Below are 27,926 nucleotides of genomic sequence, written 5' to 3'. Positions count from 1 at the left end.
ACTACATCATGCGTTTTCCGGCAGGCAGTGAGATGTTGTGCTGTTCTGTATGAGGGAAAAATGAAATAAGAAGGGCTATTTTTCTCCCCCATGTAAACAGCTGGCAGCATCCCATGCTTGCACAATTAATGGGCATCTAATTGGCAATAATCATTTTTACTTAAGCAAATATAAAGTAGGCAGTTGCCCCTGGAACAGACAGCTGTTGGTGGAACCTTCTGGCAGCATAGCATGGATACCTGAGGATGTGGATGATCACTTCTTACTGGAGGTGGTCCATAAACTTAAATACCAAACTGCTGGTGCACAATTGATTTTTTTTTTATTTAAACAAATCTATTAACGACGCCGGAGGATTTACAGTATGTAGACTACAAGTGTATCTGATGCGTTAACCATCTCGCACCGTCATACTGTCTTTTAACCTGTATTGTGCCATAAGTTTCTGGTATTTTATGGTGTTAATACATCACCTGGTTAAAATTCAGAGGAAGTAATCACTGAAACTGTGTTGTACACATAACAGCAACTTAGTTAAAAAGAAGCACACGCACATTAGTCTCTGAGGCGGTAATGGATTTTTTTCAGTGATCATTTTTCAGTGATGTCAGGGACTTTTCAGACACTTTGTTTCCAACATATTTGTCAAATTCAGATTTTAAGGTCAGACCTCTGCAGTGTAAATCCATAGAGTTGTGATTTCATTCAGCTTAAAGTTACCCCATCAAGGTTGTGATTCAATAATAAAAAGCTATGAAAAAGTACAGTGCTGCCAGAAAGGATGAAGCCTTGCAGCTGACAGACAAGGAGGCAGCGTGCAATGAATTAAACACAAAATTGCGTTTTTGCCATATAACTCATCTGGCCAGGAGTTTCTCAGACAGGCAGCCAAATAGGACATGTAGAAAAAAAAAAGGTAAAAACGCTACTTCATGTGATACAGTGAAAGTCTCTTTGACATTGGCTTTAGGGTTCTTAATGTAATGCACAAATTAATTTGCATGATGAAGTCTCTTCTGCTTTAAGCCTTCTTCTTGATGAAAGGGCGAATGAGTGAGAGGAAAAAAAAGAGAAAAGAATAAGTGTGTGGGATACTGAAAAGTAATGTCAGCCAACCTTATTATGAGAAGGGAATGGATTAAGGGCATTGTTTGAGCTGGTAGAGGAGGTACCTTCCATACTGCTGCCTGCCATCTTATCTTGTCCCCCAACAGTGGTTTAATCTGTTGGTCGAGCATGCCTGCAAATAATTTCTGTCTGTCAGACAGACAATGGAGCTGTCACCTTGTTGTGCATCACGGATTACTGTACTGTGCATTCTGCCCCGCCCCTACAAAGAGCCCTGACAAAGGACTTAATTGAATGGCTAATTTGTGTGTGTTCCATGTGCGAACATGCATAAACACGAGCTTCAAGTCATCACGAAATGCATGCAGACTTGTTTTCGCATGCATACTCCCATCAGTAAGCACTCGCAAGTGCAGAGAAACAACCGTTCAAACCCACACACAAAGCTGGGTGCGCACACTCCCTATAGGAATTTATTTTGAGGCTACTTGTTCATTTAGTCTGATGTCAGGAATTATTGCTTCCAATCCTTATGGCTAAACTGTAAACAAATTCAATGGACCAGATTCAATTAACTCTGCCTAACCTAACATATAATTACATGAAAGCACAGAGTGAGGAGTAGAAGATAATGGAGTTTTTTTTACCCTTGAACCTTAACCCTACTTTTCCCATTTGTTTATCAAATTAATTTAAGCCAGTTGATTTGTTATGCTGTGGCTTAGATACATATAATCACCCATTTTAGCTTCATATTACACTTGTGCTTAGGCTAATTAATCCGCAATGTTTATCACGCATAAACAGTGATGGCTTTGCATTATACATCTACAGAAGTAAGGGTGTTTTAATTGTTCTCAAAAATGTTAATTATTTACAGTCAGAACAAATATCCAAAGACACATCTTTTTTGAAAAACACTAGTGAATGACTTTGGATGACATTGGTCTTAATGGTGGGTAAAAAACAGACACAGAACAAAATGCCATGATTGGTTTTAACAAAAGGACAAATACATAAAAAAAAAAGATTTTATTTAGTTTTTGAGAATAGAGTATAGAACTTCCCAGTGGAAAACCACGCTATCATCATTGTTCTGAGAAGGTCTGTGCAGGTTTTCTGAAGTGACAGCAGTGCTTCGTCTCATATGATGATGTGTTAAACAAAACACTGCCCACATGTTTGCCTTAAACTAAGTAGCCCTTAACTGCTTGGACAGACAGCAAGCTGTTGCACTTTATGTATTTGTTTATTTTCAAGATAAGGGGCCTCTTTTATGGATAAGCAGCTGACGCTTCCGCTCTGTCAAGCTGGGACAGGCTGAGGGAAGATAAAATAGAGTCTGTTAATCTGGTACTGGTGAGGAGAGAGAGCGATGTTATTGACCTACGCTGGCAGCAATGTGTTTCAATTATACACCGCCATCTATTTGTCAGGCAAGCAGAGCGATGGGCGGGGGCACGGGGTTCAGGCTTGGGTTAGAGTCATTCTCCATCACTTACGATGTGTCTTTGGAAAGCACTTTAATTGAATTACCCAATTTATTCTTCAAGCAACAATGCCCTGGCATAGACCCATCACGAGAGAAAATTAAATGCAAGTTTTAAACTCAGGCAGTTTACATGCTTCACATTTTCTTGGTGTACACATGGAAGGAGATGACTAACTTATGGTGACCGTCCAGAATAAACGTGTTTTGTTAATGTGAGTGCTGTGACTTTATCATGAAAATGTTATCTTACACTTTACACAGGACTTTTTGACACGCTGCCTGTTTGTTGCTAGTCACCCTTGTGAACTATGTCTATTCATTGTGTGACAGGTAAGAAAACACCTGGTGCTTTGGCTAAGTGAGAAATTAGAAGGCTAATACATTCCAAGCAAGTAAAATTTAACTTATTGTGCAGGAGATGCACAACCAACCCTTCAATAGTGCAAATGTTTTGTTGCAGTATTTGCTCATTTGTACAGAGTTCACATATCAAATTAATTTGGTTTCTCATGCAACCGAATGTCTCCATCTGTCTTTTTAGTTAAAACATTCTGTCAGCCAAAGCACGTTGTCAAGTCAAGTTGCGCTGCTACAGTCATATTTTCCTTTTGTTTCACTGCTTGCAATCTTCCAAGCAGATTTCCTTGAATATTTTCCCCGATATTTGCAAATTGCACGAGGTTGAGTGTGATTAATTCTAATCAAGTTCAATTTATTCTGGAAGAGCAGCTGGAAGAGGCCTAAGTGTTGACTGCATTCAGTCTGCGAGCTGTCTGACAAGATGGCCAGCCTGTCGATCACCTAAGCCCCGGTTCCAGGTGTGGTTGAAGGTGCTCATCTCTGCTGCATGCTGGCCTACTTGCACTCTGGCCCTAACACCTGGCCGTTCACCAAACTCCGATCGTCAGTTCGTCTATTTTCACGAAGACAAGCCTCGCTGTCTGCTCAAGCTCTCTGTGTCTAATCAACAGTTTCTCTCTCCCAGTATCTCCAGAGCTCATCTTGTTAAGGACAAAGAATTGTGGATAAAAATGTACTCTCTATAAGCGTGTAATGTACACCAATTATGCTAATTTGCAGCGTTGCAGATGGCCCAGTGTTGATTGCAGTTTTAGGATCAGGGGAGGCCGTCTGAAATTCGAGTGCAGGAGTCACGTGACACTCATTACTGCACAACCTCAACCAAATATCCCTTTGTCACTTGTCATCCATCTGTGCTTACTATCTTTGACAGATAAGACTATGCAGAACTCTAGGCAGCTGAAGAGCTGCACAATAAGCAACGGAAAAGCACTGTTCCTAGTTTTAATTGGCTTTTCCCTAGTTTTGCTGTATTTGGCCATGTTTTCTGAACAATGAGTATCGTAATCTAAAATGTCAGGGGATAAGATAATGTCCTAATGTAGGATTTCATTGCATTTTACAAATTAGACACTGAGAATACAGAGTACATTTTTAATGATGACAGTTAATAGAACCATCAAGATGTCTATTTTCAACTCTTTTCTTTGTCCCTTGGCGTCTACCTCGCTGGGATATGTATAGCTATCAACTCTCAGTATGCTGGCTCCAGGGGCAAGAAGAATCCTCTCGAAAATGCCAGTCCACTATGGGAACTGTGACATTCACGGCGTGCCAAGGTGTGCTGTGCGTTAGAAAAGCATGTGCAGTCAAATGTAAATTCATCATCGTCATCAGCCATGATGCTCTTTGTTCCGGCTATTCAGGCGAGTCAGTTTAGCCCCCATCTTCTTCTATGCCATGCTAAAGTGAGCCCATGCTGATGTTCAAATGAATGGAGTCCTTTCATGACGCCATGGCCACTGAACTCTGGAGGCTGCACATAGCCCTAAGTCCTGCAACCTTTGTGGCAGGGGGTTCCTGCCAGGCATGATTCCTGTTTAGTGAATAAGTGGGGTAATTATGGTGCAGTTGGGGCCATGCAGCAAATGTCACCAGCAGATAAACAGTAGGAGCAACTCTTCCGTAAAAGCCTAATTTATCCACCATGGACCTCCTGTAGCCTGCAGATGAATTAGGAGCAGTTGGGTGTAAAAAACAAACCAGCTTCTCTTGATTTCACTGGAGTTCAAGGATGCATATAATTGGAGAAACACTAGTTAACTGATAAGGCCCCAGGTTAAACCTTACTTTGTCACACACCAAATCTCTCATGCTGGTCTCAAACGGCAGCTGCTAGTTTGATGTGTGTATGCCTGGCATGTGTGGGCGCCTGATGTGTTATGACATGATAGAGATTTAACTGTTTCAGGGTGCATAGAAGCTCTTTTCATAGCTGCATTAGATACAAAATGTAACTAGTGGAAGCTATAGGTTCAAAATGACCCCTTGCACATATGGTTTTATGTGTTGCTATTAGAATGTGAATCTTACACTCTAGCCCCCTCCTCTGCATCTCTAAAAGGAAACCACATCCATTGCACTCCATTAAAGAGTGCCCACTCACGCGTGACTACAGGGCGGCCTTTATAACATCATGAGCCTAGGGAAATGGGAGAGTCAGCGAGCGTCATTCCATTACCTGCTGAAATGGATGCCCCTGTATCTCCTCCTTGATTAGCTTTGTCTCGAATAACAATGATAGCTTTAAGTATGTCTAATTGAGGCTGGCCTCACCCTCCCTCTCTCTGTGAAAGTGCTTACTCATTTTGTCTGTCCTTTTAATAATTACATTATCATTTTACGCCCCTGCCGGTTCCTTGGGAAGTGTGCTGGCGCTTGTGTTGAAGTGAAAGCTCATTATTGGAGTTGAATTATGTGCAGTTTATTGATCCCCATGGTGGATTATGGTGCTCTAAGTTAGTCTAGACAGAATAGTTAGCCAGATGACAGAGAGGAAACATAGAGGCCCCAGGGGAAAGATCTCTGGGCTCAGTGAGCAATTAATGCCTGCCAGGTAATGGAATTTAAGTTTACACTAAATCCACCAATGCCTTGGCATTTGAAGTGCCTTATAAAAAAAAACATTAGCCTAATGAGACGGTCAAGGGAACGAGAGGCATTCTTAACACACATTTTCTCTGTCACACACACTTGTCCTTTTCTCTGTTCTACTCGATCTTCTGAGCTCATCCCACACACAACAGCGCACAAACAGCCAACTATCACTGCTCCATTTTGATGCTCCTAATAGAAGGCGTATTGGGATGCATTTTAGAAACCAGTTTTTGTTTGATTGATAATGTTTAGTAGGCTCCATTTTAAAGACAGGCTTCGCTAATCTCCATCTTAGCCCCGGTGAGGCTGTTTGTGTGATAAAGCGCACAGTGAGTGGGGGAAAGGCCAAAGTGCTGAGTAAGAGGCCAAGCAGGACATTCATCTCTATAAAGCTGAGGGTCCGTTTTAAAGCTATCCATCATTATCTTGATGAACAGGGCACATTACCAACAGCAATGCCTCCTACCGCCAGGGCTAGCAGCGTGGTGTCCTTCAGTGGACTTGTAAGGACCTCAGTCTCGTGTGAAGTGACATTTTTTTTTCTGCAATGTTATGAACTTTTAAGTTGCATACTTGATGGTAAGCGGTTTACTTCCTGTCTCTATGTTCACCAGTTACTTGTAGATTGAGGTTTCGGGTAACTAGTAAATATGAGCTCAATGTGCACAATTAATTTTGGTCTCTACTAATTCTTGAGAATGGTTTTAAATAGATAATTGTTTTACTGTGTTCACCAGTTAGTAAAGTTAAATATACTCTGAACAGCCACAACGCTTTGACCATTCACCACTTAATCATAATCATGTTGTTTTAGATGTGGTAAGATGACCAGTGATTTGAGTTAATACAGAGAGACTATGAAAATACCCCAATTTAGGATATAGGATTATTAGGACCAATACCGATATTTGGTCATTTCAAAATCGATATATGGGCCAATTTTTTTCAAATTCTATTTTCAGGTGCGTAAAACATAAAATTTGTGTTTTTGTTCTTATTTATAATTTCTAAGATAAAATATTCTTGTTTTTTTCCTACAACAAGTCATGAATTACTCGTTTACTCTCTGCCTGACTCTCCTTACATCAGCTGGTTGTTGTGTTTGCAGTGTTGCCTATTGTGACAAAAGAAAATGAACAATGAAAGTGAACTGACATTACTGAAAATCAGTTTGATCATATTACAACATATCACCAGCAGGGTGTGCTAAAGCATGAAATTGTGTCCACTAGAGTGCCCTCTAGTGGACACAACTTGGAAAAATAAACACTCATAGAATGACTGAAGGGTGTTTCTTCCATCTTTTACCTTTTTTATTTTATTGCCTGTTATAAATGCTGATACCAGTATATTAGCAAATAGCTAACATCAGTGATCATAATACTACTGATGACCAGCAGAGTGTGCTGAAGCACCACTGTTAAAATAAATTTAAAACTCTTAAAGCAATTCAAAGAGTGAATTTTAGTGTGTTGCATGGTGTGTGTTACTAAAAATATTAGTTTTATAACTGCCATAACTCCACCAACCTTCAAATCAGCAGTTCCACTTGAAACTACCGAGCGGTGCAGTAGTCCACTTATAAACAATACTGATACGTATCCGCAAGTTAAAGCACGTGTCAGCAACTCACATACAAAACAAGTTTACCTCTCAATAAAGTTAATGCCCTTGTCACCTTAGCTGAAAAATGTCTTCAGTAACATGTGCTGGTGTTTTGAGACATGCAAGCACAAACACACCCATCACTTGGGGCACAATGCCAGTTGCTAAACTCTATTTTAAATGACAGCATTAATGAGAAATATTGGATAGTCAGGCAGAATGCTGCACCTGTTTATGTAGCCTTGTACATCCTGAAAGCGAATGAGGACGCAAGGAGCTTTACCCCGTAACGAGGCCAATAACTAGCTTAAAGCCTTTTTGTGCATGTTGTTTGCTTTAATGTGTCCTTGGCTCATGAGCCTTGATAATGTTAGTAAATACATACAGGAGTGTGGTGAAACTGGGCTGGAATCCACACATGGAGGAGGAAGGGAGTGTCACCAGGGAGAAGAGAGAAAAGAGAAGTGGATGATTAGACTGGTTTTACTGCTCCTCTGCCGACCTAGAAAAACAGCAGACCTGACCTTGCATAGCAGAACCCTTATATATCTAATGATCTCTGAGTAGCTTAATGATACAATGTTTTCTCTCTCCCACTCTTTCTCGACGTTTTCCTTCCCTCTCACATTGCAGCTTTTCTCTCTCTTTTAGCACAAGCTTTTGCACACGCACACTAGTCCACACAGACACACACAAAGTACACAGCCTTGAAAAACCCAGTCAGCAGTTTGGGCTCGGAGTCTAGCAAATGAGCTGTCCTATTGAAATAGAAAAGAGAGTGCTCTATGCTGTGGAAAATGCTGCTATGGCAAGGCTTATAGAAGAGGGACGGAGGGAAAATTACTTGTTCGGACAAAGAAACATGAGAATGTCCTTTCACTACAAATGTACCAATTTACATTTGGACGGGGCAGATTACATCCATTTCTTCTATACTTTATTTCTTTTTTAGCCCTTTTTTTTACCACCCTTACACCTCTTCTCATTATCATTCATAAAACGCCACTGTAAGTGCAGCGAGAGAGAGAAAAAAAAATTCCGATTCAAAAAAATTACCCTATTTTTCATTGATTCACTGTTCCTTTATCTCGTCCTAGGTACTCCATTGGTTTTTAACGCTCCAAGTGTAGTTGGACTCCTGCAGTTTAATGGTGGTAGCACCGTTATACAGCTCAGTTGAATTGTATCAAAGATGACTAACCAGCCATAGTGCCATTCCTACAGCGGGGTACTAAATACTGTGTAGCAGTACAGTACACACCAATAGGAGTGCATTTTTTGAGATGATGGGTCTTAAGTGATTGATTTAACTTAGCGATCAAGAAATTTGACCACTGGGAAGTTTATTAAAAAAGAGAAAGAACACATTCTGGCCTTTTTGTCATTGTATAGAAGGAAAACTTTGGCTTAAGTCATTCATTTTTGGGCTTAATTCCCTCTCTTTGACTACTTAATGCGTACACCTCCGCTTTGTCCTGGTATTCCCCTTTCTTGCTGCACGCGGTAATTAAGATTCCATTTTCCTTTCAGTACGAACGTTAAAGTGGAGGGTTATCATTGGGCTTCTGTAAGCTCAGCCAATGAAACACCTATAGTGACCTCTCTGATTTCCCCAATAGGGGGTCCTCCCTCCCAATAACCCTCTCCCCCTCTTGGCCATCTTGTTGTGTGGTCTCCTCTCTTCAGTTCTCTCATTACTCCCTGTGTGAAGGCCCGGGCGATGGGTGGCATGGGAGGAGTGGGGCGGTTGCAGAGGAGGGCTTCTGTCCCTGGATGAGTGAGTGTGGATAAGAAGTTGTTTGAATTCATAATTGTGCTCTTGTGAAGGGGGAGATTTGTAAAGCAAGGCTGGGTTCATTGTGTGGCAGTGCGGGTCCGGTGGAGGGTGCGAGCTGCTCAAAGCTAATGTAATCTACGCTATTAGAGAGGGTTAATTAGCTGCTGAACTGGAGCCTGAAGAGCAGGCAGAGAAGGAGAGGCACGCAGAGTGAGACAGAGAGAGAGAGAGGGAGACGGAGGGCGGGCGGGCGGGCAGTAGGGATAGAGAGGTCTTCAGGGAGTCATTAGAGACTGCTTGTTGTAATACAGCCACACAGTCAATAAGGCTTCTCCTCTGAGGACTTAGAAGAAAGGCGAAGAAAGGCATGGTGGGAGAGAGAGAGTTTCACACCGAGCTTGTGGACGTTAGCAGCTCTGCCACTGGACACATGCTAGGGAAATTCTTCCAACTTGTAACCTTGTAAAGGTTTTTACCGACAAAATCTGTCGTAAATCGATCAGTTCTCCACAAAAATGTATTTTTATAACACACCGTTAAATTGTAAAACATAATTTCATCATTGGGGTCAACTTTTTTTCTTCTTTTTTTGTTTTCAAAACCAAAAAAATGCTCTGAAAAGTCAAAGTGTTTGGCTTCTGACTTTAAATACTTTAAATGCCTTATTTTTACTTTTTATTTATTTATTTGTGACTTCTTGCTGTCACGTCTTTTGTTATTAATTATTCCCTTTCACAGCTAGTAAGCAAGAAAACAAATCCCAAACCCAACCAAACAAAACAGAAATTGCACTCCAGGTTTCAATGTAATGAGTTAATTGTTTTTTTTAATCAATATCCTTTAAGAAAGCATGCGTAAGTGTTCTGAAGCTCATCTATTGACCCACAGAGTTAAGTACCTAGAGCAGCTTGGTTCATTTACATAGAATATGTTGTTGAGTTGAGATAAAATGACCACAGATAGAGAGCAGACATCACATAGTTTCAGTGAAACTTTGGGAATTCAATGTGGAAACGTCTTATTCCAGCATAGTGAGTGGTTTTATTAGTCTATGTTAACATCCACAGAAATTAAGAGTTGCAAAATTTCAGGATGCAAAACTGTTGATTTCTTGAAAATGCATTAAAATGCTACTAATGCTAAATATTGGCTGTAGAAACCAAACCTGAAGAAAGAATATCGTATATTCCCTGCCTGCTAATTGTTTACATTGAACACAAAATGCATCAGTTTAATTAGACTACCAGGCCTGCATAATTTTATGTTCTTTTAGTTTAGCTTCTTATGAGTGTGCAAAGCCTAGCCTTAAAGTAGCTCATCTGAAGCACTGCAGGCCCCTGGCTAGCAGTTATATTTATCACCGTGTCCTCCAGTAGTCCATCCTATGCTGCCATGAGTCGCTCTGAGCAAAACTTCGCTTAAGACGGGTAGTTAGTGTCTGCTCCCTTGACAGATTTAATGCAGATTAATTACTTTCCCTGGCCCAAGCAATCCATTTTTGTGTGTTTGTGGATGTTTTTAGCTTTTTTTTTTCTTGACCTTGGGGTGAAGTAAGACAGAAAGACAGAGAGAGGAAGGAAAAAAAGCCCTCCACACTAGACTTATACTCTCAATTTAATAGCCGAGTGAGGTGTTTCTCCTGCATCATCAGATCAATGGAGAGTAAATAGCCCGCACTTCTTGTTTCACAGAGCGGTATTGATCTTTTCCTCAGCCTCGGCTTCCCTTTCCCCAGCATCTCATGTCTTTCAACCCCTGGGACTGTGCTGATTGCCATAGATTGGACAAGCTAACAAGCGCATGATGAGGAACCAGGCTTTCTTTTCTTCTCATAGGCTGTTTCTTTTTTTTCCGTGTGGCACTGGCATGAACACACTCAGACAGACATACACAGAGGGACTTAAAAACATCAGATCTACACAGCTCGGCACCATAAAGGAATATGCTGTTTCTTTCTTGTTCCCTCTGTTGTGCCTGTTGTTCTGTCTTCATCTGTACTGAGAGGATCTGCTGTAGCTGTGCCTGTCTTAGGGATGTTTGCCAGACTGATGGAGTATACCTACTTAACTACACAATAACAGCAACCCAGAGATACTCAGAGTGTTTCTTCACCTCACTGGGAACTTTATTTTTTTTTCCAGCTGGCACCGTGTTTGTTCCAGAATCTTCCATCATCTCTGAAAATATCCCAAGTGGCCTGCGGAGAGCGACACACTCTGTTTGCTCTGGAGGATGGCAGTGTGGCGGCATGTGGGTAAGTTCGGTGTCAGTGCAGCAGACAGTTTGCCGAAGTCCAGATCTAAGGGGGATAGGAGGAGAGATAAGGAGGAAAACCCCTCCCCACATTCCATCCAGCTGATATTATTGCATAGATAAATAAGGGTTTGAAAAATTGTGCGTGTATGAGGATACGTTGATGAGAAATCATTGGCTAATTAAACTGTCTGTGTGTGCGGGAGTGCACTTGATTACATTTCTGTGCCTTTTCATTTCTTCCAAGCGTATAAAGTTGTAATAAATCTTGCTGGGTGTGGGTGAGACAGGTGCATGTGTTGCTGTGTGACTTAGGATCAATAAGAAGTGTGTTTATTGAATCCAGCAGTCTTTCCGTAAGGGCGGGGAAATAAACCAACTGGAATAAGCGATCAGATGTGCTTTTAAGGCTCATTACAAGCCTGTGTGGCATATAGATCTGCTTTTAAACAGGACCTTAGATTGGCTTATGCTTGAACACTGCAAATATTATACAGTATCAAAATTCAGAACCATATTAGAAAAACTTTAAATTACTTAGCTCTCTTGTTATTTATTTCCATGTTTATATGGCAATATGAATTTTTCTTTAGGGTATATGGTTTTATGGTAGGCTAATAGTGCCTGAATTGAGCAAGTTGGAATGATTTTGTTTCACATTTTTCTGTCATTGTCTTCCTTTTTATTTCTTTTCTGGTAACATGAGCAGCTGTTTGACCTACAGCTTGTCATTAAAACTGAAGACAATGAGCATAATCACAAAGGGAAAAAAAACGTTTTTTTATCATAAATAATCAGGACAAATGTATGATCAAGGGCTGTGAATTGTACATTGTGCAACAACTGACTGAAATAACTAATATCTGACGTTTAACCAGCAGAAACAAAGAAAATTGTGAAATACACATCAACGGTTTGGTGCTTATTCAGGCCATCAGTCAATCTTTCTATTAAAATGAGATGAGCTGTGCTTTTATGAAGCAAATTTAAATATCTAATTATTATTATGTTGTAGCTTAAAGGGGAAATCAAAACTGGTAGAAGTGACCTTGCCGCGCCTGGCTGTTCATATGCCATTGAAATAGCTGTATGCAAGTCTGTGCTAATAAACAGCTAAAAGGCTAATACGAAGAGTGACAGCATTAAGCGATGACAGTGCACTGTAAAAAAAGGTTTCACTTAACAGTTTGTGCCATGATTATCCTTGCTGATGGTGACACGTATAAGTTTTACTAGCGTTAGATTCTGTCCTCTTCCAAATTCAAAATTAGACCTCTTTAGTATTCTTTGGTAAGCTATACCAAGCTAAATCATGACTTCTTTCCTTTCTTATCTTCTCAGTGCTATCTCACCTTTTACCTGTAGCTGATTTAACCACAAATAAGACATAAATGCACTCCCATTCTTCCCTCTCATCGTGGCTCCCTGTGTTTGCATGTAATATTTTAGGCGACTCTGGAAGGGATGACAGTTCTAACTAGGCCTATTAGGTAACCCTCAGGGTGCCCTCAGCACTGATTTGAGCACCATTAATTTTCTATTATGGAGTGCTAAAGATGTGCCCCTGCACAGTCATTCACCTGGCTTATTGAGTCTCACACACACCAATTGTGGACTTTTCCAGGGCAGTGTTGCTCAGGGTTTAGTGCGACCCCTCTGGGGAGCTAATTTATTATTTGCAGATATTGATCTGGCAGGGTAGGCCAGCCAAGCCGTGGCCGATGTTGACTCTGCTCTGGCCTGTGGCGACTTTAACCCTTTACAGATTGAAGTAGACACACACTAGATGGAGGGCCAGTCGCTTTCAGTAGAGCTTTGAATTCCTTTGCTTTTACAGTGTTTTCTTTTTTTCCCGTTCTAATGATGAACTGATGGAAAAAAAAAATTTTCAAAAAGGAAAAGATACGTTTTATCTTTCGGGTGGTGAAGCTTTAAAAAAACAAGAAAAAATGAGCAGACACATTCACACGTGCACGTACACACAGAGAGGCGCACAGTGTCTGGCCTGTCCAAGGGAAATAAAATCACAGTTAAGAGGAAGGAAAACAAATTTAGAAGGTCAGACAAAACATTTATCAAGCTGTGTATGTCTGGTGGGTAAATAACGGAGGGACAGTAAAGGGCATGACTCTGAAACCAACAGATACCTGCAACAGATCATCACACAATCTCAAGATTCACTGCAGAAAACGGATATTTCTCTGAGGGTCGCCTTTGCAGCATTTACTAATATTCTCCTCTGTATTGCAGTTTTATTTTGAACATAAAACTGAGTTATTACAGCATACACCCATGTGACTGAAATGAAAGTTGTCATGGAGAAAGAAAGAAAAAGATTGAAGCTGCATAGACATGTCTGCTTGTGGATAGATTAGAATATAGTACATACTGTACAGTACAGCATAGCCTACACTGAAAACTGAATCTTTTTCCCTGATTTTGGGCTTCAACTAATAAAGGTTATGCATGTGCATTGTGTATATTTAAGTTGGAGTGCATATAATTTAATTTATTGTGATTATAAATAATGAAATAATCACCAAAGAAAGGGTGAGATTAAATAAAAACAATACTTCTAAATTTAAATCGATCACAGTGTAAGAGAAAACTTTTCCTTAAAATTGGATAAATATTCATTACATATGTTGTACAGTGCTTTTACAACTTAAGCTATATATAAAGGCTGTTTAAGAGTGTATAAGAAGAGTGTATAATAAGAGCAAATTGCAGCTATTAAAAAGAATATAATGTCATGCAGAAATATTCCCCATCAGTCCTGTGCTATGATGTCATTGAAATGACTCGAGCCAAAAACAGACTTCTGAGGGAGATGAACAAGACAGGACATGAACATTGCATGAAATCCAATATCCAGATGTGAAATCTGTGCACATGTGCATCGCGTCGGATTGTTCTGTTTTGCTTAGTTTATTTATCCATTTATGTCCTCATCGCGCATCTACTCTATTAACTTACTATCCAACACTAGTACTCACCAAACACAAACAGTCATGCCCAGGGACTAATAAGCAGAGTCCCCCAGGCCTCCTCAAGGCCTTGCAACAACCTCATTGTCACCCTGACCTGTATTTAATGCTCCCACTGAACCTCGGAGGCCAGACAGCAGTTTGCCTGTGTGTGTCTGTGTGTTTGCCTGTGTGTTTCCGAGCCAAGTAATTCACAGGAGATATAACCAAGAAAAAGCACAAAAAAAAAGAAAAGAAAAAGGAAAAAGAAAACAAAAGCTGTAGATTAGAAAACCATGGGGGTGTCCTATGATGAATGCTAGGTAGAGGGAGGGGAGCATGATGATAGATGTCCAGAAAGGAATTACGGAGGATAATAGACCACCATTTTCCTTTTATACCAGTTGTTATGATAGCGTTCGGAATAATCTTTTACAACCTAGAATAAAAAATAAAGGTCACGAAATTATCTAGAGATAAAAGTGCCTCCAACTAATCCACATTTGTCCATATTACTTCTGTAAAGACCATTTCATGGTTGACAGGCCTGTCTTTTGTTGAATTTGGCAGAACCTGAGGAGATGGTACATATCCATCTTCCATGTTTGTGTGAGTCACTGAAACAGAGGTGGAGGTCAGAGAGAAGACATCCCTGATGAGGAAACATGATGGAGTGGATTTTCCACTGTTTTGCTGAATAACCTCTGCTAATGCTGTTACACAAGTAGCAGCAATCCGCCCATTGAGCCCTGGCAGGTAGGAGGACAGAGGGAGGAAGCCACCATCTTTACAAAACATCACATGCCACAGCCAAAACTCAAATGTCTGAGTGTTACTAGAAAGTGAAGTCTGTGGAGGCTCTCATCTCAGCTGCTCATGTTCTGAGACCAAGAAGCACAAGTCAAGGGGAAGAAAAAGTAAAAGAAAGTGAAACACATCTAACTGGGACAAATACGATATTACACATTATCCCTTATTTTGTAATGTCTCTGGCATATTTTTGAGCTTTTCATCAACCAGATCAGTCTGCTACGAAAGAACAGGGTAGGCTTTCCTTTTATGCTGTGTCTCTAAATATGTCATTATCAGACTCGATCTGCTCTCAGCTGCTGGAGATAAGTCCAGCATTTGGTCCAGACTGATTAAACACAAGCGGGCATGCCTAGATTGAACATAAAGACGTGTGGAATTTTTATATCCAGCTTCTTTTACTTAAAATGGTACATGCTTTTAGTTTATCATGAAATTTTTTCATTGGATTTACATCCATTAAAGAGCTTTGGAACCTGTGCCATTACAAATTGCTCTATATGTAAAAGGAGTAAATGTGGTTCTAAAGCAACACAGTTGTCAATAAGCATCAAGCAGCCGTCGCTGACGTGCCTGCTGTCTCATCAGTAATCAGGCCAATCTGTTTTAGCAGAAAATGGCCATACACAGCACAGCATTGATGAAAACGTCTTATTTCAACTCCATGGTGCCTTGAGAAGGCAAAGCAAATCAGCAAATGTTCGTGAATTTGACAGAACAAGCGTGGAAATTCTATGACAACTAGTTGGATTCGGTGAGCCGAGTGCCAGTACTTTGCATTAAGTTACACTAAGCGCTAATTGGATGCTACCTGGCTCTACATCACTAGCAGCTCTGAACAGGATCAGGATCTGGCTCTGACTAACAGCAAGCTCTCTGGTGTTCCTGGCTGATTACCCTCAGCAAAGGGAAAACCGAAACGATGATGAGAAAAAAATCCCTTCTCTTCTCTCACACAAGCCCTTGGCCCTGTTGGCACTGTGCTAGCTTTTTGATTTTTCCTGATGTCCCTGAAATTGATTTTCAGCCATGATTGCATCGCTTCTCTGAGGATAATCAAAGATTTTGAATAATTGCTGCAGTATGACTATACAATGGGGAATGACAAGAATAGTGGCAACTTCCCCTTGCTGTCTTCTATAGAATAATTTTAACAGAGCACTACCGTATGACTTCACAACATACCTCTGAAATGGTTCCCAGTTGTAAGCATGACACCATATGTTTGATTGGACATCCTAATATAAGAACCCTGCCTAGGTTTTACAGTCGCTGAAAGATACCTTTGTGTCACAGCTTTGGAAATCTGTTCTTCAAAGAAAACTATTATTTGGGTAGTCAATAAGTAATCTACAGATTTTTTTTTCTAGGCTTTCATTTGACTAGTCAAATCAGCTGTGGGGGGAAAAAAAACAAACAAGAAAAGTTGATGTCCCGTTTCCTTTTTCCTGCTTAATCTTGCTGCCATCGATTTAAAAACATCCCGAGGAAGTCGCTTTGTACTGTTAGTCTTAGCTGCCTCATATGAGAGAGACATCAGCATCCTGGAGCCACCCTTTTATGCCACAGTGAAAGATGGTCTCTCATGTAACGCAGGAATGTAACCAGTGTTTGCAAGGGGAGAAACAGATTGATTATAGGGCGAGGGAAGATTAATAAGCTGCACGGGGCAGTTATGACACCCATTGTTTCACACATGCCTTGTAGAGGTGTGCCTCCCAAAATGCATCATCGTATAAAATATTGACCTAAAACATATCATTACTCTTTCTTGTGCATGCTTGCTTTGCTCTTGGAAGGAGGTTTCTAAACAGTAATAAACTGTCCTTTTTTCTTTTCTTTTTTTTGAGAAACTGCTCTGGATTCTTGAACAAAAGCAATATATACTGTATGGTTTGTCAGAATGGACTCAGAATCTTATCATGTGCCAAGAGAGCAGAATCAGGGGCACTAGAAACAGGCGGAGGCCATATTGTCTACTGCCAACACTTAATAAAAGCCCCCGTCTCTCTGCTAGCAGTGTACTGCGAGGAGGGATCTGCCCCTGACAGAAGAGCCAGACAAATGCAAGACCTCTGGCCCTATAGTAGGAGGCTGGATGTTGGGGTTTGACGCAACCTTGAGGAATAAACTGCACGACCCCGACAACTTGTTTACTTTTTCATAAGGGCCCATTGTTGCTTACTATGTAAGGCCGGGTGCTGAGAGTTATGACTAGAATGAAATTCCTGCGGGCGTCATGCTGTAAATGGCAGTACTCACTATTTGGTAGTATTGATTTAGTTTACAATGCTGAGCCGTTTAGAGCCTGAACTCATTTCGCACAATAACCTTGAGCTGTTGCTGACACTACTCAGTATCACACGATTACAAGTCAATAAAGTTCTCTTATATCTTAGCTCATTTGGTGGAAAGAAAAAACTAAGGATTCCTGTAGATATTTTATAGGAGCAACTAAAAACATGGAGAGTTGTCTTGTCTCCTTGGGTTTGTGAGTTTAAGACTTGACAGCAAGACTAATTTACCCTGTAGGAGTTTTTTCTTTGTCTTTTTTTTCCTGGATTAAGTGGAAAAGTTGTGCCATCAGAAAATAACCTGAAAGTCACTTTGAAAAACAGGCCTCCTCAGGTTTCATGTAAGAAAGGCTAAAACGACAAGTTTAAAATACAAACTAAAGCATACAGAGGGACACCAGACCAGATAACTATAAACTGATTGTTCACGTAATCTCAAATGCAGCATTAGACAACAGCTAGCCATGATAGTCAGTATGCAACATGTTTATGTTAACACTGTCTTTGATTAAAAAAAGGGGGCCACTGGTAACATTTGGTAACTTTAGTAATAGACTAAGGGATGGCATTTTGGCTTTATTGGACAAAGTAAAAGTGCAGCTGAAGAAAATACAACTTTTACAATCAGAGTTATTTTAAAGCCATATAATGATAAAATAATTAAAAAAAAAGATTAAACCACAACATTCACTATCAACAGCTTTTGGATGCTGTCATGGATGAGGAAATAATACTTTGCATAACAAAAATCTTTAGCACAAAATGTTTTAAGTGCTAATGGCATTTCTGTATGAACACTGAAGTGTATTCCAATTAGTCAAATGGCAAAGCTAGATGTTATCTAAAATTAGCTTTCATGTGAGATTTTCTACCCTTGTTTTTTCTATTACTAGCTAGAGGCGTGACTTTGTTCCCCTTTCTATTTAATTTGCTGCCAACCTGTTTTATTTATTTATGTGCTTGCAGAAATTGCCTTTTGACCTTGATGATTACAAAAAGTAAGTGAATCGAAAAGGCATTGATACCCAGAATTCACTTGGCTGGTGCGCAAGGTTATTCATCTTGCTACCTCAGTGCGGTTTCAGTTTTGCAGTGGTCACATTTTACTTCTCGCCACACTGTTTTCATTATCTTGGGAGGGCAGAGGAGAGGTTTTTGCCAGTGCCCTTATAAACTTCCATTTCCAATTCAGTACACCATAGATGCCCCCCCCCCCCCCCCCCCCCACCTACACACACACACACACACACACACACACACACACACACACACTGCACCATCTGCAACAGAGACACTGACACTGAGAATGTTCATAACATGAGAAAAAAGTGACCATTTCTGCGCTTTACAGAAGCCCGGATGATAGAAGGCACGACACTGCCACAGTTTTGTGGCGGAACGATCACAGAGCGAGAATATTCGCAGAATTTGGAATTCTCTCTCTTGGTCCAGGATCAAGGCATTGTGTAACAGAGGTGATGTTCACCCTCAAAAGATCCATTTTGAATAACAAAAAAACAATGTGTATGCATTTACAAAGTCATTCAGGGACTTTATCCATGAAAACTGAAGATCATCTTCTCATTCACCTCCAGGGTGCATTCAGCGCTGCTTCTATTTTTTAAATCACTCCCTGAAGTCTCCTTATCATTGGCGCTGTGTACTCTGCGGTTTCAGTGCAGACCTCAAACTTGTGTGGTGACATCAACTTCTGTTTGAAACTCACACAAATTTAATGTGGATGATCACCGCCGGTGGCAAAAGCTGGATCTTCAGCAAAACCTATTTCAGTAGTTTTTATTCGGCAAATCCACAATTTCCAAGCTTGGTGAGACTACAAGCGTGTTTGCACAATTTGTGCACTTTATTTTTGGCTATTCATACTTCCATAAAATATATATATTTACTTTTATTTAACACTTTTAATACTTGGAGACATATATTTTTAACACGATATATATATATAAAAAAATCTATTGTGTGTTCTGCGAAGTTAAAGTTAAATGTGTGAAAAGTATAGTGAAGGAAAGAGAAGCAAGGAAGCTGTAGGGTGAGAAATAAAAGAGAAGCTCATTTGGGCTCTCCAGGATTTCAGTGTTTTCTCTGTTGCCCTTTCAAGCTTAGAGAGGCCCGGTGGGGGCTGGTGTGTGAGTCTGGAGTGCAGGGAGCACGGGGCACTGTGTAGGCCGAGGCTCAGCATCTGCCAGCCCAGACTGTCCGTGGTTTGTTCCTTTTCCAGCACATTCTTATGTAATTATCTGTGATAAACTCCTCTGCAGTCAAGCCACAAATCCACATGTCAGAGGCCTGGCTTACTCAACAGCTCTGAGAAAGCCACATGCACACAAGGCCTTGAAGAAGCATGAAAACGCACACACACACACGCACACATTTATAGATACAGACAAATGTGCATTTTCACACACCTACTCACTCTTAGAGTCACACAAACAAAAGTTTGTGCTGCAGTGACAAGTGGGTTTTGTGTTTTCGAGCCAGAGGATGGAGGGTATAATCCTGGTTTCCAGATTGACACTCAGCAGAGTTCAGCAGACTTCAGGGGTTCCTGTCATGCCCAGCACTTCCGCCTCCAAGTTCTAAGTTACTCTAAGCGCTAAGTTCCCGAAAGTCCCCATGACAAATAACCTGCTGATATACTCCACTTTACCAGAATCAGCGCTACGAGAAGTCCTGCCTCTACTTTCTGGCTGTGTCAAAGCTTGTCACAGCTTATCAGATAGAAGTGAGAGTTATTTTGTTCAGTATTTCATGACCCTCTCTTGTTTCTTTCCTAACACTTACCTTGGAAATGTTGTTTATACCATTATAATTAGCCATCCGTGCATGCACATTCTTAAGATAATCATATTTTGTACCATATTTTGCTACAAATTGGGACACAAAAATGAAGAACAATGGCCTGGTTTTGAGTTCAAAGAAATAATAACCATATTATTCTCTTGCCATGTTTTTTTACAAGGGTTCTTGGATCTTCGTTTTGCTGTGTATTATCTAGTCTGATGCCAGCAGAACAGGGGCAGGGGATGACAATGGAGTGGTGTACTGCGGAAGAGTGAAGCCTGTGCCAGCAGGATAAGAGAGAGAGTGAAAAACAGAAGAGGGTGGGGGTTTCATTAGCATAACTAGCGGGATGCCCAGAACCTTTCTGGAGTGGCATGTTTACGGCACCACGCTTGGCAAGAGCACACTCATTTTATAGGGTTTATTAAGGAGACAAGGGGAGACACAAGCAGGATTTGGGATATTGTCGGCATGTGTGCGTTTGTCCTTGCATGCATGTGTATGCGGGCGAGCGAGCATCTACTTTTATTCGTCTGTTTGCTTGTTTTGTTTGCATGTGTGGGGTCCGAGAGGAGGTGCACGCTTGGTTTCAGGGGCTGCGTGGCAGCATCTAGCCCAACTACTTTTACATGTTTGTATTTTGGCTTAAGTGCCCTTTAAAGCCAATGAAATAGAAAGTGCATTCATAAGCCAATCCTCAAGAATGATCCCATTTCAGAGGAGCAAAGAATGGGGCTCTTTGTTGTGCTCTGGCTCCTTTCATCTCTCTTAGGTCATTTTCACAGAGCAAACAGGGAGACTCATTATCAACCTGCACCTGAGAGGTCAGAACCTGAACTCTCCCCCCTTTCCTCTCTCCCCGAATGCCCTCCTCCCCCTTCCCACCCAAGCCGTGCTGCCGCTCACTGCTACCCTGGTCCGCACTCGGGTTTATTAGCACAGAACATCTTTTCCAGTGACTGAGCTTGCCCTTATTGTCTACAGCGGTCAGGGTCAAGTCAAGGGCGCTCAGCCTAGATTGGAATCATTTGTCACATGGTCCCGGACTGGAGCTGATTTCAGCAGAGGCCAGGGTGAGGTACACAGCGATTCCAACACCACCTCTGACACGAGGAGCAGGGGAGGGCAGCCACCGGACTACGCAGATGGCCTCAACATATTACACAGCCAGTGCTTGCCAACAAAAGAACCGCTCCTTTTTCGTTTTTTTTTTTTTTTGCTTTCTAATATAAGAGGAATAATTTGAACATGCTCTTTGAATAGTAAGGACATATGCCTCCAAGCGTTTAGGTGTTGCTGGCACCTCCCTCTGACAGTCCAAAAATTCCTTCATGAGTGACTGTGGTAATGACTGCATCTTTTAAGTCAGAACCCTCCCCCCCCCCCCCCCCCCCCCCCACACGCACACACACACAGTTTTTAATTTAAAAAAAAGAAAAAGTAAAACACATTTATGCAGAGAACTTATCGTTTTGCTGTGCAAAGTGTTGCAATTTCATCCAGTAGCTTGGGGAAGGTTTTTTTTTTCTTTTTTTGCCCCTTCCACCTTCTTCCTGTCTTCATGGTCAGCAGCAGCTTGCATGAACAATGGATCGTGCTGAGGTAGCATGTGGAAAATTACTTTAATACACCATATAGAATGGCTTATTGCTTTGGTCAATAGGACTGCAGTGAAGATGTTGTAGCCTGCCGCTTGGGAAGGTTAGACCTGTCAAAGGGCCACAGTGACTGATACCCAGACCCTGCTTATGAGGTCTGTGCACATGTGCGTATGTGTGCTGGTGGGAGAGGGAGGGAGTCTGACAAGCAAAGTTATAAAGGTTACATATGACACACACCTTGCCATTAAGCCTTAGATTAAACTATATTTTTTCTTACTTTTACATTTAAGACTGTGTTGGACATGGCATACCATCAAGTTAGCACTAAAGTTGCTAGGCCATAAAATATCTAACCTAATAAATATAAAAAATCCTGAATCAAATAAGCAGTATGTTTTTAGCAACTTGCAAAAGCAAGAAAAGTGAAAATACAGGGGGGAGAAAAACAAGGGGAAATGAAAGATTGAGCATCAGGCAATTTTAGCTTGTTTTCCCTCAGAGAGGGCAAGTGTGGAGGTGAAGGTCACAGAGACTAAGCACACAGCTCATAAACAGCACAGCTGGAGGAATCATTGAAATATAGCCCTTTGTTTTCTTGGGGCCGTAATTGGCCCAGGAGCCTTCTTCCCCTTCCCGCTCTCTCTCTTTCGCTGTGCCTCTCGTTTTCTCTGCACGTGTTTTGCACCAGCGTAGTGCAGTTTAGAGACCTAGTTGGCAAAGGCTAATGACTTTGGGGTTAAAGGGCACACCTGCGGTCACGGAAACAATACACATTACAATAAATACAGAAAAAACATAAACATACTGGGAAATAACAGTCACGGGCATAGCTACCACCACCAGGTTTTGTTTTGTTTTTTTGGTTGGTCGAAACTTAATACAGGCAAAATACTGTTAATATTTTTATAATTCTCTCTCTAGGTAGAGCAATTATTATTTTTCCACATTAAAATAATTGAAGTCCAAGAGCAGGTTGTGTTTTACCACCAAACCAGATGCAAACCATGTGCTAATTTCAGTAGTGTCAAAAGTCAGCTATATTTTATTTTTTAAAAGTTTCTGTCTCCAAAAATAACACAGTGATTGTTTCCAATGATATGTAAAGCAGTTAAAATCTTATAATTGGTACCCTTTTCAATTACCTCAGCCAATGGTTTACTTATCTCTTCTTTCTTCCTTTGGAAGGAATAACAATGATGGTGAGTTTAAATGAGCCCTTTCCTAACTTTCATACTAGTCTGCTTTTAATGGTTTCAATAGTGCACAGTGGTATTTTATATACAATGCCCAGATAATCTCATAAAACCTAGCTAACAGGCAGTTGATTTTACAGTTAATTTCACATGTGACTTTTTATCACACACAATTTCCAGTTTGAAATCTAACTTTCAAGTTATCAACAACAACCAGACCGCTGATGAGCCTTTCTATTATTAAATCAGAGCATATGAAAAATATAAAAAATATTTTCATACAAGCCTATAAATTTTAATAATTTAAAGCAGATCTTTATTTTTGTTATTAAATGTAGTCACAACGTGCTTACCTCCATTAAGATGGAACACCTCTTGAGGCTTTACCTCTGGAAGACGGCTGTCGCTCCTCCTAACTGGAGGCCTGAAATATCTGAGTAGAGAGGAGAAAAACAGTTTCAGATCCAGCCTGAGATAGCAGGGCTTTGCCGTATAATTACCATGTTAACCCAGATCATTCTCTCTGATCTCTGCAAACATCAGGGCGCAGGCCCCGCCAGGCCGGCTTAGGCACTGATCTGTCACAGTGCACTGTGGGACACTGGATGTATGTTAACTTGTTGGCAATAGGACTTTTGGTGTGATCTGCATATGTTTTATTTTAAACCCCTCGTGTGTTCTAGCGTACACAGTGCACAGACACATGCATTTTCAAACCACAGAAGTGAAAATTTAAAAAAAAATGCACATGTGTAAGCAATGTCTGTATAAATAGTTCAGCCTTGTTTCATCGTTTAAATTTTATTCTTTGTCCATACTCATAATTTTTCTTTTACCTCTACGACTGCATAAAATGTTTACATTTATGTTAAATTTCAAATGTTTTGTTTTTAAATCCCCCCCCCCCCCCACCCCCCCACTGCTATCCTGGTTTTGTTAATTTTTTTTATTGTACACTTTGTTTTTAAGTCTAAACCAAACAGTAGGGATATATGTGAGATCTGAGAGTGTTTCCTTCATTGAGTATTATCCTCTTGAATGTGAGTTGAGATTCGTCTTTGGTTGCTTGCTTCCTAAGCCTTATTGATCTGTGGGCGTTTTTTTTCTCTCTCCCCATTCTCTAAAGTCACTAAGCTTGCATCAATTCATCTTAATCTGTTTGCTCCTTAAACCTGGAACAAGGCACGTCTTGTTCCTGGTTGTAGGAGTCTCTCGGCTGGCTTCCCTCACATCCTTCCTAGCCGGGTTTCTCCTGGGTGGCAACAAGAGGCTTTTCATATTGAATCAAGTGTTATTGAGTTCCCCCACACACCTCTTATATTCCCCCCTCTTCTTCATTCTCTCCATCTTTTTTCTCTCTCCTCCATCCACTTTTAACAAAGCATTCCTTTAATGACTGTGGGATTACGGGCCAACCTTTTGCAGCCAGTCTGTGGACTAGCCTGTAATCTGACCTCATTACATCCCCTGTGACAAACTCTTGGGTCACCACAGAGTTGACTACACCTTATCCTTCTGAGAAGGCAAACCGCACACAAGCTCCCCCCGCCTCCAACCTGAGATAACTCTCAGTCACCTAAGTCAGGCGTCTAGCCAGAACACCCTTTCCTCTCCACCATATCTGTCCACCAAAGCGTGGGATCCCTTGATCCTGTTTCCTTCCCCGTGCTTCTTCTCCATTACACCACAGCCAAGATGAATGGTTGTTTGTGGGAATAGATGAAAACACAATTGTGCGAGTCTGGGCATGGTGGTGTCACTGATAAATGTGGAAGGGACAACTTGTACCACAGGCTCCTAATTTTCTGCCACAGGGGGAGTAGAGGAGCAGGCCTGTTCTGGATTATTATACAGCCACATCCCAACCCATATTTTGTGTCTCTCATTTCCTCTCTGACCTTCCATGCTATAAGACAAACACAAGTTGCACGAGTTCTGGTGGTAGATACTCCTTAGATTTTACTTTTGCACTATTCGTTTTCGGGTAATTTTTCCCATCTTTTCTCTACAGCCTTCTGTGGCCTCAGCGGTCCTGCAGGCTGCCTGTCTTCCCTCTCTGCGTCTCGCTTGCTTTTACTTTCTCTCCTTCTCTCTATATTCCTTTCTTATCTCAGCCCGTTGCCGTCGCCATCCCTTCTTTTCCACTGCATGTGTGCCTTCATACCACCAGTTTTTGACGGGCAGGTGTTGACAGTGAGTTGGCATGTTGTCTGGCCTTCTGTGCAGGATTGCGTTATGGCTGCACTGTGCTTGAAAGGACAAGGGAGGCCAAGGTATGTCCATTACATCACCCCATCAAGACTGATTGGGCTCTGGACGGGGGTCCGTGCATGCTCATAAGTGGTTGGCGTGGTCCAGCCCATATGCCTTTAATATAGGAGCAGATGTGGAGCACAGACCCTGAGCTCTCACACCCTGTAGCCCCTCCCTCTGCCCCTCTGCCCTCCACACTGACTACATCCTGGGCCATGCTAAGTAAGCTCCTAGTTAAACAGGTTTAATTGAAACTAACTGGCACACTAAGATGGTTGGGTGGAGATGATTTTTATTTTAAATTGCCTCCCTCCTGAATTGTTTCTGTTTTGTTCTGCTCAGACAAAAAGAGAGCGAGGCAAACATTGAGTCGAGGCGATGACATAAAAGTGATTTGTTGGCAGATGATACCAAACTCATATATCATCAGGTCTTTTGGGACATGGTCTCTTTAACAGGCCAAATGGACCAAAACAGGTTTATCTAAGTGTGTCAGTTGATATCTCATCACTTATCAACTGTTCTTGGCATATTGTATAGACATTAATACTGTGTGTAGTCAAAATAAACATCATGGGCTTAAAGGGTGCTGCCTGTTCAAATATGTCTTTCTGGAACAATAGTGATGGGGTGAGGTTTCCTAGAGAATTATTAATGCCATGTCCCATTCTTTACTTTGGGCTTATCTATGCAGGAGTCTGTGGGTGGGGAGCTGATGAGAGATGGTATTCCATGTCCATGTAGCAATTTGTTGAAACAGTGGTGAGTAGGGAAAGGGACTGTGCCATATACCAGCCAGGGAAATCCCATATTTAAACCATTTTATATGAGGTTCAGGTGAGCCAAGGCCCAAATCCTGGTGACTGCGGTTTGTCAGAGAGATGTTGTACCTCCAATTGATGTCACTGAGCAAATAGCCCTGTCTGTCCAGTCACTCTCAAGACTAGGTTTGTTTAGTTTGTCGTCATATTCTAGCTTTTTCAGGTCTGCTGGGTTAAAGGAGTATCAAGTAGTAGTGCAGGAAAATTTGAAAAAAAGGTGAGCAGAAATACAAATAAGGGCATCAGTGGGTGAATGAATGGATGTAGCCACACAGGTACGAGAGAAACAAAAAGAAGGATGGAAGAGGAGAGTGACACTATATGATGGTAGAGGAGCAATGGACAGGAAGCTGCAGGGGTTGACTCATATCTCCTCAATTGCATCCCCATCCTGTTAACTGTGCCAGAGCAGCGCAGATACGGCCAATCAGGTCTCGGGGTCTCTGGCAGGTATTTCCTGGAGAGGGATTACCAACCCCTCCTATTGGGTGGGACAAGGCCTCCTGGTCTGAATTCATCAGCGACACGGCCTACGAGATGTAGGAGGCAGGTTAATAGACACTCATCAGACATCTGCCGCTGGGTTACCGTCCAATAATCTTTTCCCTCGATCCGCTGCCAGCAATTGATGACCACATTTCCCCCCCTAAACCCCTCAGCTGCCCTCCCTCTTTCTCACTCTCTCCCTCCCCTCCTGTCTGTTCTTCCCAACCTCTATTCTGTTACACAGAGACAAACGTACTCTTAGAAATGTCTGTGGGTAGAGACACTCACGCATACACGCTTTCAACTTCCACCCCTCAACACTCCTTTCTCTCACCCCTTATACTCCTGTGATGGCTGCAGACTTTTTCAATTTGGAGGGCCATTTCTGTTAGAGTCTGGTGACAGATTTTGGAGCCCAGTGGTGGCTCAGTGTGACTGTGTGATGAAAAGTCTGCTGTCATACAAGAGCTAAGTGTAAGCCTCCCTTCTAAGAAAGCATGGCCTACAATCCCCGTGGTTCAAAACCACTTCCTGCTCACGCCATCAATGAGGAATGACAATTTCTGGCATTTTTCTCTCTTACTCATTCAAAATTTTCTTGTTCTTCTGGTCTTGTGGTCTGTGTCTTTCTCACGCTCTCTGTTTGTGACGGCAACAGTTAACTCCACTTTCACAGGTTTTCATGGCTATTCTCACACCTTAGCAAAGCCTGTCTTTGCTACGGCTGATGTGGCTTTTTTATTTCTTTCTTTATTTTTTTTTAATTGTCTTGAATTTGCACTAATTGTATGCTTTTATTCATCAGTCCTCCTTCCATCTTAAATGTTTCCCATGCCTCTTTTTACACGTAATGCCTCTCCTAATGAAACCACCTAAACGCCAGTGAAAATTGTGTGGCTCTCCTCTCGTATTGACTGTTTTCTCAACCGGGTTCAGAGGGCAAGTAGAAAGTGAAGCTCCTTCTCTGCCAGGTTATTTATGACTTTTCCTCCCCAAAGTTGTTTTTCTTTCTGTGATTGTGGAGTGGTGTGTTAACTCCGACGTGTCAGGAGATTACTCAGCTGGCTGTCAAGTGCACATGGTCAATTTGCCATGATGAGAGAGGCTCGATCACACGGGCCCTGGAATCTCTTTGTGGAATCTCTTGGGGTGGGAGGGGGCGGCGAGTCCGAACACACACACGCACACAAATGCATAGGACGCCAATGTGGTAGTCATTTCAAGCGCCAAAATCAAATGGAGGTTCAATTGTTTCCACATTTCTTAAGATAACATTATGAGAGGGAGAGAGTTTGGAGGGCCAGGGCAATCAAATATGTTCTGTTTTGGTGAGGTTTCTATGGTAGAAGAAATAATGGGGTCAGAGGATGAAAGGTGAGACGTGTAAGAACAGTTCCTCGGTTCAACTGTAGGACAGTGTCACTTGTTTCTGACTTCTCCAAATGCGCACAGGTTATTTTTGCTAAGGGCAGCCTGTTAGAAATGCCCTATGGCCATTTTCTCTCTGCAGTTAGTGCATTTGTGCCTAATAACTCTGGGTATTGCAG

The 27,926-nt window shown here is 41.5% G+C and overlaps 1 protein-coding gene across 1 annotated transcript in view; it reads left to right on the top strand.

Moving 5' to 3' along the window:
- The window catches only part of LOC146621109 (uncharacterized), a 313,936-nt gene that overhangs the window by 68,016 nt on the left and 217,994 nt on the right, over nucleotides 1-27,926 (top strand). The window contains exon 5 of the mRNA XM_085368718.1: nucleotides 11,042-11,154. Coding sequence (XP_085224844.1) covers nucleotides 11,042-11,154 — 113 coding nt within the window. The remainder of the gene's footprint in view (nucleotides 1-11,041; nucleotides 11,155-27,926) is intronic.

Source organism: Diplotaxodon limnothrissa, linkage group LG12 (assembly GCF_057381915.1).
Source record: "Diplotaxodon limnothrissa isolate DT_005_m linkage group LG12, D_limnothrissa_male_GT1.1, whole genome shotgun sequence".
NCBI lineage: Eukaryota > Metazoa > Chordata > Actinopteri > Cichliformes > Cichlidae > Diplotaxodon > Diplotaxodon limnothrissa.
Note: the sequence above shows the minus strand (reverse complement) of the source record. Positions and strands in the feature narration are given on the sequence as shown.